This window comes from Myotis yumanensis, unplaced genomic scaffold (genome assembly GCF_028538775.1).
Source record: "Myotis yumanensis isolate MYYU_CA2020_CCGP unplaced genomic scaffold, mMyoYum1.0.hap1 SCAF_8, whole genome shotgun sequence".
In the NCBI taxonomy this organism is placed as follows: Eukaryota; Metazoa; Chordata; class Mammalia; order Chiroptera; family Vespertilionidae; genus Myotis; species Myotis yumanensis.
The window spans coordinates 27,599,089-27,614,946 of record NW_027223759.1 but is presented as its reverse complement, the minus strand read 5'-3'; the positions used below and the strand labels follow the sequence as shown (position 1 = coordinate 27,614,946).

Sequence of the window (15,858 nt, the reverse complement as noted above, 5' to 3'; positions counted from 1 at the left end):
AAAGTAATTTATTGGCTAATTAAACAAAATTTGAAGGTTAGATGTAGGGTTTGCATAAGACAACTGCATAGGAGACTCTTCCTCTTGCATCTTGCATATTTAATGAAATATGTTATTTGCACGTTTCCCCCAAGATTAGCTTTCTCTAGGCTATGGGTACATGTCCTAGGCAGCTCCAAGTTCTTACAACCAGATATAAAAGAGAGCTCTACCTTCTCCACTCTAGTTAGAAGAAAAAAAAATCAGGAAGGATTGGACTAGCCTGGAGCAAGTGTCCATGGATCATCTCCCCGTTCATGATGGCCAGGAGATAGAGGACCATGTTTGACATCACACAAGCAGGGGAAGATGCTGTTGTGATTGGCATCTCCATTCAGTACCTCCTTGTCAGAATGGGAAGAGGGATGTTTCCCAAATAGAAGATTCAAGGGGTTGGCAATTGTCTTTCTCCCCTCTGACTTTTGCACAGTTGATTTTGTGTGACTTAGTCAACTGGGACACTCTGAGGGATCTCTACTAGCTCACAGAGAGCCAAGGTCAAGCCTTTATCTTTAGTCCCAAGTCTTCCTCTACTTCACCCACTTCTGATAAGAGCTTGAATATCTTTGTGGCTTTTGTTCCCAGGGCGCAAAGGGGAAAGAGGTCCTGATGGGCCCCCAGGATTTCCAGGGCAGCGGGGACAAGATGGTTGGGATGGACATGCTGGAGCAATCGGGGATCCAGGACCCCCAGTATGTATAATTATTCTGCTATAGAATTTCACTTTCTTACATGGGCACAATACATCTGTTTTCCTCTTCTCAACTTAGAAAGCTACAACTCAGTAAAATATTAATATGCTGGAAATCAGAGACACCTTTGATTCATTCCCACAAAAAGATGATTGTTCTAAAAGGTATGGATGGTATCATTACAGATGGTCTAACAACATGGTTGGCAAACAGCGGCTCGCAAGCCACATGCGGCTTTTTGGCCCCTTGAGTGTGGCTCTTCCTAAGCCTTAGGAGTACCCTAATTAAGTTAATAACAATGTACCTACCTATATAGTTTAAGTTTAAAAAATTTGGCTCTCAAAAGAAAGTTCAATCATTGTACTGTTGACATTTGGCTCTGTTGACTAATGAGTTTGCCGACAACTGGTTGAGTGACATTTCAGTCATAACAAGACTTTCTGTCTCTATGTGTCGTTATTATGGTGGTTGTCCCCTTTGTATCTTCAAAGCCCCTACTGATTTGAGACCTGTTCAGATGACTGTCAGGTGAAGGATAAAGCACAGGTCTTGAAAATTATCTTGAGTTCTGTCCCTTCGTGAAGTAGCAAGCAAAGAAGGATAAACTAGTGCAAATCTACTGAACTAATGTATTGGCTGATGGAAAATCCATTGATAAATGATATTTCTGCATTTTTTAATCATGGTTTAGATCGAGGCCATGTGTAGGTAATGAAGTTCATAAGAAAAGACTGTAAGACATGTTTCAATGCTTTGGAATTTAAAATATCTTGGGTATATGAGGTATTTTTAATGCGTACAGTGTCACAGAAAGTGTGCTAGATGTTTACTCATAACAGTAGTTTTCTGAAGAGCAATTATCTCCCCAGTTTTACAGTAAGGAAATGGAGGTTTAAGGTATGTTACTAAGGACATCTATCTATCAAATAGGCTAAATAGGAATGAAAAGTCCAGTCTGCCTTATTCCAAAGCATGTGTGACTTAGTCAATTGGGACACTTCCACCAGTCTGTGTTGTAATAGAGAAGAACCATGTTCTGATTTTATAGGAGCTCATTCAGAAAGAACACATGTGAATAAGAGACAGAAGCTTAGAAATCAGGTTAGATAATGTTTCTAGCTTTGTGGTCTTTCAGCTGCTTTCAAGTATGTGAATAAACTCTACTCTAGATTTGATAGCCCCTATTTAATTCATTCTTCCACTTGAGAAACTGTTTAGAATCTGTGTCACTGAGTGGCAATTTTCATCGTGTACACTAACCTACTTGTGTAAAATCAAAGTATATTTACAGATCAAATGGGAAAGGAATTTCTATTACAGCCACTGGGGGGGAGGGTTGGCATGGGGAGTGGGTGTGGTGGTCTTCCTAGCTTAATTAAAACAATTCAGACTCACAACACTATTATATATCATATTTGAGACCAGACTATTCAGAAGGATAGAAGACAGGGCCATCAACTTGCCAGTAGGACAGGGTCAGGCATTCCTTGTGAGTGAGAATCCTTGCAGCTGGGCATTCGGTTGGGGTGAAGGAGATGAGAGCCACATGTGGCAGATGTGTGAGCAGCCCTGACTTGAAGGCTTCATTCTCCATGAGAGCTGTTATCTCCACAGCACAGCTTGTGGGGACCCCACAAGAAACTTGGCAGTTACAGGAGCCACCACTCAAGGTCTTTCCAGTTCTTCCAGACCAGATGCAAATGTTGCTACCTGGGTTTGATGTTACCATAAGTAAGGTTGCCTAGTAATGTAGCTGACATGCAATTTTTATGGAGTTTCTAGAGAAACAGAACTAGACGGTTACCAAAGGTCAAATTCTTATGCAGGAGGGGAAAGGATCGGTCAGCCTTTGTCCACAGACATGGAGGGTGATGGAGACTATCCCTGTGTCTTCTCATAAGAGTGCAGGAAAACTATTTCAAATGTGTAAGAACTTACCCAATTCGCAAGCCTACTACCTCCATTAATTTACTTATTTCTGTATTTTATTATACTTAAAATAAAGAATGGTTCCATATAAAATTTCTTATTCTGTTTTTAAATGTCACAATCATATAACTCTTTGTGTTTGAGGCATAAGACACCCCCTAATCACATGTATATGTAAATATGTATATAAACTATTAAGAGGAATCTAAGTTAATCAATTTAAATTCTATTTGCTATTGAGTCCCTTTCTCCTGGAATTACGAGCTTTCTGCATGTGTTTCATTAGCCTATGACAATGACTACTTTGAGTTCATGGTTTGGTAATTGATTCATGATGCGAATATTCCCAGGGGGATCATGAAGATGCAGGCCCAGGTGATCAAGGAGTTCCTGGACTGCCAGGCCCCCCTGGCAGAGAAGGACCAAGGGGGCCTCCAGGACTGGGACTTCCTGGTCCACCAGGACAAAGGGGGCAACCAGGAGCCCCAGGCCACCCAGGCGAGAGGGGTCCTGTTGGTGTGAAAGGTCAAAAAGGTAATTTTGAACACTTTGTGTGACAGTGTCAAGTGAAATCACAGAAGGGAAAGTGGGCCTCTCTTCTGGGTAAAGTTATAGCTATGGCAGAACCACTGATTAAAATTCCATTAAGCCACTGTTCAGATCTTGAATAGTGTCAAACAAATAAAAGCATTACAGCACAATCAATATTTAAAACAAATTCTTAAAATGCCTTTGTTGCTTTGTTTGGCATATGAAAGTTGCCTTTCATGCATTTCTCAGTATCAGCTTATACAATCTGACCATATTCAATGACATGTATTCAAAAATATCTATTTTTATAATATTTTTAGATAAGGCAGTATATTTTAATAAAAAAACCACTAGTGTTTCATTTAAAAAACGCATCATATTATCCCTGGAAACCCATTTGTAAGCATTTCAGGAAGAAAAAAGAAAGGATTTTAAATATATCTGACTGTTTTATAAATTTCAAACAATAAAATGATCTGCAGTATGATAGCTGGAAACTTTTTAAAAGGTTGGAAAATATTGAAGATTTTTTTCCTTTGTAATATGTACATATACATTGGGCTACACTGTTAAGTGTGAAATTTCAGAAGAAACTAATATCTTTGGTTCTTGATTTGACAACATAGAAAGGCAAATACCTTGGAATTCAATAAGGTTTAAAATCATGATCTGGGGCCCAGCAGAATAGAACATTATTTGTATTCATCTCATGTGTTTTTGAGTTGAGAGCCTGTGAACTAATACATTATGAGATATTATTTCTATGATAAAAGAGGAGCATCCCATTTTAAAGGACAAGAGAACTCAGAGGCACAAGCTTGGAGTCTTATTTTCCTCACTGATTAAAATGGGGCATGACAATAACCACATTGCAAGGACATTAGGAAAACAAGAGATCACCTATTTATAGCACCTGACCCACAGCTGCCCTCAGGGCATGGTAGCTGTTATTAATATCCTGCCCAGTAGCTTTATTTGCACAATCCCCCCACATCCAAACTAGGAGCCGAATCTTCTGAACTTAGCATGGGCACTGGCTGCGATTTCATGATTCACAAAGCTTCTGATTTCATGGTATTCAACATCTATGGGCCTATAAATCCGATATTTATTCTGTGTTATTAAAACGGATCCTTCTTGGAATCAATCTTTTCTTAGTCCCCCTATTTTTATAACTGTTTAGATTTGAGGACAGGTTTGCTAGAATTTGAAATAAAAGTAGTTCAAGTGAACTATGATATTTTTGTGGCTTTTCCTTTGAATTCTACATATACTCTATGAAAAATATATTGATCAAATTGTCAATGAGATTTACCATGTCTTGGCCTATCAATTATGTAAATACTACCTTTTTTTTCCCCAGGTGATACAATTTCTTGTAATGTCAGCTACCCTGGGAGGCCAGGCCCTCCAGGTTTGGATGGACCTCCAGGTATGATCAATGAGATGTTACTGTCTTACACATTCTCCAGAATAAAAGACCTGGCAAGGTAGATAAACCAAAAGCAAACCCACAGGCAAATAAGGTATTTCTAAAATTATTATAAGGATTTGAGTGTCTATGGGAAAACGGCATTTGTAGTCATTCACATTGGGTCTCTAGTCTGCTGGTCTGGGCACATGGCAGGTGGGTTCTTCATATCTCTGTGCAACAAAATTTACCTTGATTTGATCACATACCAGTTAAAATGTTTGCCCTTTGAGAGTATTAAAATGTTGTCTTCTTTCTTATCCTGTGTCCCAAGAGTCAAAAATGATCATTCACTTACTGATTATAAGTGTTATTCTATTCTGCTTTATAAGAAACCCCAGTTTGACCAGAAGCAGTGTGAATAATGCAATACCTACACCCGTGATTGCACTTTCATGAAATGCTTCATTTGAATCAATCGCTTCTTTATAGCTAAATCAGACCCTAAATCTACATAAATGCCTAATTCTCTTTTATTTATTCCAAATTCACTTAAATTGATCCATTGAGCACTAGCATAGCTAAAGGTAACCTTTCTTGTCCTACATAACAAAAGGTATTTAAAGGTTGAATGATGAATGACTCTATTGCTCTCTATAGCCAATAGCTTTTGTCAGAATAGTGTTGTGTAACAACCTCAAAATCTAGTGGGCTACAACAACAATATTTATTTTCTCTGGTATGGGTGTGCAGGTGGGTGGGGCTCAGCAGATCTGAGATGCTGTCTATTGGCTTGGTCCCTGGCTCTAGTCCAGATTCAGGTCTGTGACATCAGGTCACTGTGGGGCCAGCATGTGATCCTCTTGTGTGATTGCAGAAATGCAAGAGGGCAGCCCAGCTTTACAGGCAGAGTTCACTCCTCTCATTGCTCCATGGTTGTTAATATCCTATTGGCCAAAGCAAGTCACAGGACCAAGGCCCAGATCAAAGCAAGGGAATGACACTCCACCCAGCACAAGGCGCAAGGGCCCGGGTGGGGAGGTATAACTCTGCATCAGTGGAGAGAAGCATTGCTGGTTGACTGATTGAACATTCATTTCCACATTTACTGATGTCTTGTCATAGATGGATTAAAAAAGTTAATGATTACTTTCAGCAGCTTTCATCTCATGAAAAGGGAACACTCAAACTTATTCATGATTTGTAAGTTATTTTAGCCGAGGTATCTCCTAGTAGGAAATCACAAGAGGTTCAAAAACACCCCTAAATTCCTTTTGTAGTGCTTTTGGCTTATACTTCATTCCAGGGCAAATGCAGTAAGATGCAGGGAATAGATTTGGTCTTTACTCTGGTTGTCTTATCATCAGGCCACACACCGGCCACCACCTGTCTTCCCACAAGGACAGATGTGCTCGCATATTTGTATTTGAGACCCAGCAGGGGAAGCTACCAAAAGGTTCATCTGTAGGGTGGTGCTCATCCCAAAGGCTTTCAGAAGAATCCTTCACAGTTCGGCCTCTGAGAACGAACCTTAGCACAATCACTGCCTGCGAAATACTTGTTCAGAGCAGGTGACTTGTAAAACAGTTATGTAACCCAGCCTAGTCCACACCTCCACTGCCATCAAGTAGAAATCTCCTTATTTTGTTCTCACTTGATGTGCACCTTATGAAGTCCATGTTTCTTTATTATCATTTAGGTCCAAAAGGATTTCCAGGTCCTCCAGGTGCTCCTGGGCTGAGGTGTTTTGATGGGCAAAAAGGTCGACCTGGCAAACCAGGAATATCGAAAATACCTGGTCCACCTGGTAAGGGAAGTGCTTTTCCTGAGGAATGTCGTGTACTTCTAAGACTAGACAATCTTAGTGAGGAAATGGCCCTGAGATCCCTAAATGAGGGGGACATGGTTTTTACTGATACATTGAGCCCTTAGCTGTGTTTTGTTAACTTTTAGGTTATGATAGTTTTGTGAGTTCTCAGGGCTTCTTTCACTTGAAGCAGGAGTGATAGGCCGTTACTGGTCTATTATATTATGAAAACTGCTCAGTCCAGAAAGACAATTTGCCAGCGAATGCAAGCAATTGGGGAGACATCATGGGCTTTTAGGAATTACAAAATCACAATAAATTTCCCTGCCAAAGGTGGTAAAAACAATACCTATTAAATAAATACCTTTGCATGTTTTAGAAATGTGTTTTCATCAAAGCAGTAGATGATATGTGCACAGGTTCTATGTTTTTACATTTAACAGTTGAAACCATTTTTTGTTCAATAGGTCTCCGTGGTGACACAGGCGATCCAGGTTTTGAAGGTGAAAAGGGCTCCTCTCCCATCGGGCCCCCAGGCTCTCCTGGTTCACCTGGAGCCAGTGGTCAGAAAGGAATCCCCGGAGATCCTGCGTATGGGCCCCCAGGGCCCCCGGGAAAGAGAGGTCCCTCAGGAATGCCAGGGTTGAAAGGCCTCAGAGGACACCCAGGACATCCGGGGCCTGCAGGTACGAGGCTGCTCCGTCCCTGTGTCTACACCTCCAGCTCAGTTCTGGAACCAGTCACGAAAGAGCAGTTAGATGATCTTGACTTAAAAATCGGGAATATAAAAATGTCACCCAAGCATCTTCCGTCCTATGTGGGCATCGGTTACATTTCATTTGTTGCTTTTGCATTTTATCGGTTGTTTTCAAATCCAGAGCAGCTCACTGTGGCTTAGTCAACCCAGTTAGATTCAGCAGCTACTGTACTCTGACTGCCTGCTCTGGACTCTGGGCAGCACCAAGGAATAGGGGCTGTGTGGCCTGCCTGCTGCCAGTGCCGGGTTGAAGGAGAACAGGACAGACTGGATGAGGGAGGAGGGAGAGCAGCTCAGGGGAGGAGCAGTGTGAGTGGGAGTCTGGGAAGGCTCCTGGGAGAGCTGGGGCCCAGCCGAGCCCTGGCAGACCAGACTAATAAACACTGCTCTGGTGGAGCCAGCATTTGTTAGGTGGGAGGGAAGGGGAGTAAGCCACATTCTGTGTCCTCAGGGAGCTCACTTGGTAGTTTGTAAGTCAAAATACTCATATACAAAAATCCAATCAATTGGAAAGTAACAACATATTATATGAGTCAATGAAAATACATTTGCCTTGATAATCCCACTATCTCACTTGCGAAAATGTATCTCAGGTAGTGTTCAGCAGAATATGAAGGTTAATATGAAAATATTCTTGTATGGTTGATCCTTGAACAATGCTGGGTTTAGGGACACTGACCCCCCCGCCCCCGCCCCCACCACACACACACATACACACACACACACACACACACACACACACACACAAACTTGTGCAGTCAGAAATCCACATGTAACCTTTGACTCTCCCAAACTTAACTACTAATAACCTACTCTTGACTGGAAGCCTTATTGATAACATAAATAATCAGTTAACACAGATTTTATATCTTGCATGTATTTATGTATTATATACTATATTCTTACAATAAAGTAAGATAGAGAAAAGAAGATACGACTAAGAAAATAATAAGGAAGAGAAAATACACTGATAGTACTTATTGAAATAAAATATGTTTGTAAATTGACCTGGATAATTCAAACCTGAGTTATTCAAGGGTCATCTGTAGTAGTATTCACAATAGAGAGTTAAGTAACATAGACACACACACATACATACACACACACTCAAAAGAAGAAATATTATTACCTATTAGCATTAGCAATTAGAATTATATTTGTAAAGATTACAACAAAATGGAAAACATTTGCAGATTAATATGCAATGTGAAATAATCTAACAATTGACTGTGCACTGTGACTACTACTTTAAGAATGTAAACATCTGAACAGAAAATGTAAAGAAAACATGAAAAAATAAATTAGGATTTTTTGGTTGGGCTGTGGAATTATAGGGGGTTTGTTTTTCTCTCTGAAGATTATGGCACTGCCTTTTCAATAAATAGAAATTTGAGAGTTCAAGTGATGAAATATGTTACGAAATGCAAATTGTTACAGTGCAAATTGGGTTTTTAAGTATTGTGGAGTTTTGGTGTGAAGCCTGCTGCAATGTTAGAGGTTAATTAAAATCAGGAAGAATCCCATAGTTTTTCAATTTGCATAAACAACTTCTTTGTCGTCTATATAACTTTATCAAGTAACTCTTCTAACCATGCACAGTTTTCCATTCCTTTGGAGCTTATGTTCTATGAAAAGAAAATCCATTCAGAGACTTAACTCATTTGAGCACAGGGCCAGGATCAAAACGCTGGCTTCCGGTACTGATGGGCCCGAACTCTGGTAGGCCATCCATGTTGTTTTATGCCATGAGTGTCACAGATGGATTGTACCATTCCAGGGCCAGCTGGCATGCCCGGAATCCCGGGTCTCAAAGGCCCGAAAGGCAGAGAGGGAAGTGCTGGGTTTCCAGGTGTCCCCGGTACACCTGGCCATTCCTGTGAAAGAGGCGCTCCCGGATCACCAGGGCAACCAGGACTCCCCGGGGCTCCAGGCAGTCCAGGTAAGTGTCAAGGACTGTGAAGGGCCTGGGGCTTTAGCTGGCTTACAAAGGACTATGCTTGCTGTTGCTCTTTCACGGACACTGGAAGAAGCAAGATTCCTGGGTAAGAGAGGAAGAGCTTCCTTATTCATGGCACAGAAAGTAGCATGAGCTTCCTGTTGGTTTGTGTCATTTCCCCACCTCACCCAAGTCTCTCTGTAGAGACATAGACATAAGAGGTGCTAGATAGGTGCCGTGCACACAGCTGGTTGCAGTACCTGAGAGGAGCTCTGGGCCTGGGGAACCACTGGTTGACATGCCTGTAAAGCCACCTGCTTTCTGCACCGGGGGAGATGCTATATCAGCATCAAGGTTGCTCGCTGCAAACATAACCTTGAGAAGTAACCCAGGTAAAGAGCAGTCAGGACCTTGTGTCCGTGGCATACCCGCCCAGCAAGACCTGTAGGAACTGGAGGAGACTGGAGAAAGAGTGATTCTCAACACAAGGTTCTAGGGGCTATCTCCAATATGATCTTCATTTCACCATTCAGATTGCCACCTGTTATGTAAATCCTATTGTGTTTATCCAAATGCAGGAATGTGCCCTCTCATGGGATCAACACGAGATTGAGGCAAAACCTGCCGCTAAAGCTTTTTTCTAGCATCAGCAATATCAGATGATGTTGCTCTGATTTCTACAATTCTCTCATCACAGTTAACATCCTGATCAAAACTCACTGGGTCATAGCTTCCGGAAGGACCTGGGAAGTTATCTACCCCCAAGACTAAATACAGATTACATTTTGGTTTTTAACCCCTATCCATTTCCCATACAAAACTTTTTATAATATTCACTCATGCTTCTTACTGGGGACTCTTTCTTCAAGTAATAAATATTTGAAATATTTCTGCCCTTCTTTTTATAACAGCCAGAAAAAAACATAATTGTAGAATGATGGAGAGTAGCTAGTTTTATTTTAGCTGATAAACATTGTTTCACTTTAGTTTCCTTGGCCATAGATACGCAATTTAAGCCAACATGACTATTTTTTTCTGACTGTGTGTGAAGCCACTTTGCAGCCGTCCTACACTGCGGTCTCTGTGCTTTGTCTCAGGTGCCCCCGGTTGGAAAGGACAGCGAGGAGATATGGGGCCTCCTGGACCAGCTGGGATGAAGGGCCTCCCAGGAGACCCGGGAAGGCCAGGGACAGATGGACCCCGAGGACCGCCAGGAATCCCAGGCCCCTTTGGGGATGATGGGTTACCTGGTCTTCCAGGCCCCAATGGTGGGTAGCACTTCTTAATTATTTTCCTCATTTTATAAACGTGAAACCCACTGCTAAGGAAAGCCTGTTAGGTGTGACCACGCTATAGAATGTTCTGTTATATGAGCCCGACTTTGCCCTTGGGGACATCTCCCTTCTTCTTGTCCTCTGTATTGATATTTCCAGTAGCAGAATGTTTGGGTAGATGGGGTGTGAGGGCCACAGAATCCATAAACCCAGTTCTGCTCAATGAACTGGGTAGGACTGGTAAATTATAGGGTCAGGGCTAATGTGCTCCTATGTTGGATGGATCCTCCTCTCTCCAGCCCCGTCCCTCGCACAGTTCTCTGAAACCATTCTGGGATCATGCGTCAAGGTTGTTCACTGCAAACATAACCTTGAGAAGTATGGTAAAGAGCAGTCAGAACCTTGTGTCCTTGGCATACCCGCCCAGCAAGACCTGTAGGAAGGCCTGGACTTGAGATCTGTGGTGTGGGAGAGCCTGATCATGGCTGCTCACCTTCAATGCAAACTCAGAGTCAGGTGGGAGTGTGCATCAGATGGACATTGGGAATGCCAATCTAGGAACCACACTAGCCTTTGCAACGTTTTCTTAAACATTCATGCTTTTGTTTCATCAGGACCTCGGGGGATGCCTGGCATGCCAGGTTTTCCAGGAGAGAGAGGGAAGTCTGGCCCCGAGGGACACCCTGGCAGAAAGGGAGAAGTCGGAGAGAAGGGCTGGCCTGGCTCCCTGGGAGACCAAGGAGCAAAAGGTGCCAAAGGTAAATGCAGTGAATAGCACAGGCATGCAACACAGGTTTGCTTTCGATGTCTGATCACAACCCATGAGTATGACTTCTGAAAAACAAAACAGGACTCTCCTGCAGCTTGGATTCCCCCTCTTCCTCTTGATTCTGTGGTGCTGTTTTTATTTATTTATTTATTAATTTATTTATTTATTTGTGGTGCTGGTTTTAGAATTTCAAACAAAATTCAATTCCCTTCCCTCTCAATCTTATTACATAAAACTCCGGTAAATGAATTGCTCTGTTAATAGAAGAACATAAACAAGTGCTTTGATTTATAGCTATTGGGTTTCAGAGAATTGTCTCATCTTTTTATTTTTTTATTTTTTATTATTTAAAGTATTATGTAAGTCTCCCCCCCCCCCCATTGACCTCTCCCCAGCTGTCCCCCCCACCCCCGCCCTGCCCAGAACATGCCCTCACATGCACACACACACCCCAATCTGTGTCCATTGGTTATGCTTATATGCATGCATACAAGACCTTTGGTTGACATCTTACCCCCGCCCCAACCACCTTCCCTCATAGGTTGGACAGTCTGTTCGATGCTTCTATGACTCTGGTTCTATTTTTGCTCATCAGTTTATGTTGTTCATTTTATTCCACAAATGAGTGAGATCATGTGATATTTATCTTTCTCTGACTGGTTTATTTCGCTTAGCATAATGCTCTCCAGTTCCATCCATGCTGTCGCAAATAGTAAGAATTCCTTCTTTTTTATAGCAGCGTAGTATTCATTGTGTAGATTTACCAGTTTTCTAATCCACTCATCTGCTGATGGGCACTTAGGCAGTTTCCAAATCTTAGCTATTGTAAATTGTGCTGCTAGGAACATAGGGGTGCATATGTCCTTTCTGATTGGTGTTTCTGTTTTCTTGGGATATATTCCTAGAAGTAGGATTACTGGGTCAAATGGAAGTTCCATTTTTAATTTTTTTTCTTTTTTTTGATATATATTTTATTGATTTCTTACAGAGAGGAAGGGAGAGAGATAGTTAGAAACATCGATGAGAGAGAAACATCGATCAGCTGCCTCCTGCACATCTCCTACTGGGGATGTGCCCACAACCCAGGTACATGCCCTTGACCGGAATTGAACCTGGGACCTTTCAATCCGAAGGCCGACACTCTATCCACTGAGCCAAACCGGTTTCGGCACCATTTTTAATTTTTTGAGGAAACTCCATACTGTTCTCCACAGTGGCTGCACCAGTCTATATTCCCACCAGCAGTGAAGGAGGGTTCCCTTTTCTCCGAATCTTCTCCAGCACTTGTCCTTTGTTGACTTTTTGATGATAGCCATTCTGATAGGTGTGAGATGGTACTTCATTGTCATTTTGATTTGCATCTCTCAGATGATTAGTGACTTTGAGCATGTTTTCATATGTCTCTGGCCTTCTGTATGTCCTCTTTAGAAAAGTGTCTGTTTAGGTCCTTTGCCCATTTTTTGATTGGATTGTTTATCTTCCTTTTGTTAAGTTGTATGAGTTCCCTATAAATTTTGGAGATTAAACCCTTATTGGAGCCTTCTCACCTTTTAAGAAAGGGGTGCAGGCAGACTCTTGGCTCCCAGATTCTGTTTCAATTCTTTTATAAATAAAATAACCGTTTTTTATAAAGAGCCAGATATAAATATTTTAGGGTTTGCAGGCAGTATGGTCTCTGTTGTAACTCTTCAACTCAGCTTTTGAGGCATGTAAGCAGCCAGAGACAACACGTAAAAAACAAACGATCTGTGTTCAAATAAAACTTTATTTATGGAAATGGAAAGTTGAACTTCAATTAATCTTCACACAGAATAAAATTTTATTCTTGTTTTGGAGTTTTCTTCCAATGATTTAAAAGTGTAAACACTGACCATGGCTCATGGATTGTCCAAAAACTGGCAGCAGGCCGGGTGAGGCCCTGGGGCTGGAGTTTGCAGCCTTGAAATGGAAGGAGTTCACTTTCATCTGGTTCTGAGTTAATCTCCCCCGAATTTCATTTAAAGTAAGAGTTTTCAATACAAAAATATTGAATGTCAACTGTCATTGAAAAATAAAAGAGCTTTTATTGGTATAAAAATAAAAACTTTGAGATCACTGGTTTAAATGCTCCCATCCATGTTAAATATTTACTTCCACCTCTTAGCCTTGAGTCTGAAGTGAGGGAAGGTACCATTTCATTTCCAGTGTTGAGAATGAATACTTGTCAATTTTCAGCAATGAGGTAAACATCTTAAAGCCCTTTGGGCAAATAGCCTCATAGTTCATTCAAAAATTACTTTTACTTCTCAGTTGATTGAATCTGCTATTATTTTGTTTTATTAGCCTGTAAATTATTTATGCAGAATCAGGGAACCAGAGTCAGTCTTTGCTAGCTGAGAATGAGTGGCGTTTGCTGTGCTGTCATGCTACACAATTATCCCACTAAAAAGTAAGCAATTACGTGAATGCTAGTGATGTGCTGATAAACTGGCTCTCCAGACTAAAATTGAAAACAAGTGCCATGACTTGTAGTGATTGCTGATCTCATAGCATAAATACTTCCGCTGTGGCATAAATAGTCCCAGCATGGCTGGTTTAAAGCTTCCAAAATTCTTGAATTGTTAATAATTGGTTCTCACCAAGCTGGTAGGAGCCCACTCTGATGCACTTTACAAATGGACAGTGTTTATGAAAACCAGGCAGATATATCATTTTCCCTTCCTACTTTTTGGAATTCTCTATGTAGAGAACCACATTAAGATAAGTGTCTGGCCAAAACCAGTTTGGCTCAGTGGATAGAGCGTCAGCCTGCGGACTGAGGGGTCCTGGGTTCGATTCCGGTCAGGGGCATGTGCCTGGGTTGCGGGCACATCCCCGGTGGGAGATGTGCAGGAGGCAGCTGATCGATGTTTCTCTCTCATTGATGTTTCTGGCTCTCTATCTCTCTCCCTTCCTCTCTGTATGAAAAATCAATAAAATATATTAAAAAAAAAAAGATAAGTGTCTGTTCTTTTAATGTGAAGGAAATAATAGAGGGTGGCTAGGAAGGGGAAGATAGGGAACTGGAAAATATGAGATCGGCAATTCACATTTTATAGGATTAAGAGCCATATTTTAGACCTGGAACTTTGCAAGCCTGTCTTTTTTCACTGAAGACAGACCAGCCTGGTTGAATTCGGCAAACCCTCACTGAGCACTCATTGTCCACCAGACCCTGTTACTGGACCCATTGGGAGACAAATATAAAAGGCATGGCCAGTCCTTCAGGAAATCAACCAATGTGTTGCTCCTGTGCAATCTGTAAACATGAATACAGTTTAGTAGATTAAATGGGGATTTACAAACTGGACATGAAGTGACAACGGAGGCCTCACGTGTGTGGTGCTTGTTTGTTTTGCTTTTGCATAATTAATATCTAAAGGAGAGAGAGGACGCCCAGGAGATGAAGGAGAAATGGCTATAATTTCCAAGAAGGGGGAAACCGGGGAGCCTGGACCTCCTGGAGATAATGGATTCCCAGGAGAAGAAGGTAAACACTCATGTTTTTGAACCATATCAAATAAGTTAGCTTCACAGATCGCTCAAGCAAGCATGTATATTAGGCAACTTTCCCAGTAACACTGAGACTAGAAAAGGTTGTTTTCTAGACAAACATGTGCGCTAGTGAATTCAATGGTACTTGTTTTGCTTTTCTATGCTAGAACTTAGCTGAAGTTCATATGCATTTATAGATTTGGATATTCCAAAGTAGGATCATTCCTGAGATACACATAACATTGTTCCAGGGTTAAAGTACCCCTGTTTTTGGTGGCTAGTATTAAAATGAAGAGCACAGAGATTGTCCAAGTCATTTTGACCAGCGCTTCTCAAATTTTAATGTTCATATGAATCCTCTGGGACGCTTTTATAAAAGGCACATTTTGAATCAGCAGGGCTGGGCCGACCCTGCCTTTCTAACCAGCACCCCCTGACCCATGCTGCTGGCCTCAGAACCAGCACGCAGCGAGGATCTTGACCTCCACATTTGGGTTCTCTTTCCCAAGTTCAGACTTAATCTGCACGAGACCTGAGTTCTTGCCATGGCTCTCGCCTTAACTAGCTGTTAGGGACAAATGTTTTAACTTCTCTGAGTGAGTTCTTCGTTTGTAAAACGAGCTTGTTGGAGCAAATGATCCTGCACACTGGCTCCTACCTGGGGCAAGCTTGAGGCTGTTCCTGGGCAGCGTTTTTCACAGGCAGGCCGCTGAAACCAGAAACCATCACGTTGTGATTTAGGGCAGGAATTAGGATTCTCAATCTCTTTGGCTTCATCTCCTAAAAGTAGGACCAAGACCCTCAGCCTAGTCCAAGAATTCCTCCAAATTGGTTCTAACACTTCTAACCCCACCAGGTGATAAAGGCCATCCTGGGATGCCAGGGAGAAGAGGGGAGCCAGGAAGACACGGGCCACCTGGGCTTCACAGAGGAGAGCCGGGTAGGGATGGCCAGCCGGGGCCTCCTGGACCCCCAGGCCCTCCAGGCTCACCGGGGCTCAGAGGGATCATTGGTTTTCCGGGATTTCCAGGTGATGAGGTAAGTGGCTGCTGTTTGGGGAGGGAAGAAATAATAAAACCTTCTGCTCTCAGGGTGCCGATGAGTCATAGTTTGCCAGTGGACATCATAGCCTTTTCACTGGCTTTCAGAATTCAGGGGTTGGCCAAGGGAAGAATGGAGACTTCCAGAAGGCCATGATGT

General features: G+C 42.0%; 1 protein-coding gene across 1 annotated transcript in view; it reads left to right on the top strand.

The window, feature by feature from the left end:
* COL4A4 (collagen type IV alpha 4 chain) overlaps positions 1-15,858 on the top strand; it is a 114,832-nt gene that overhangs the window by 64,332 nt on the left and 34,642 nt on the right. Inside the window, exons 24-33 of the mRNA XM_070422272.1 lie at positions 625-731; positions 3,011-3,194; positions 4,555-4,623; positions 6,302-6,409; positions 6,877-7,095; positions 8,944-9,105; positions 10,200-10,370; positions 10,991-11,134; positions 14,546-14,653; positions 15,515-15,696. Coding sequence (XP_070278373.1) covers positions 625-731; positions 3,011-3,194; positions 4,555-4,623; positions 6,302-6,409; positions 6,877-7,095; positions 8,944-9,105; positions 10,200-10,370; positions 10,991-11,134; positions 14,546-14,653; positions 15,515-15,696 — 1,454 coding nt within the window. The remainder of the gene's footprint in view (positions 1-624; positions 732-3,010; positions 3,195-4,554; positions 4,624-6,301; positions 6,410-6,876; positions 7,096-8,943; positions 9,106-10,199; positions 10,371-10,990; positions 11,135-14,545; positions 14,654-15,514; positions 15,697-15,858) is intronic.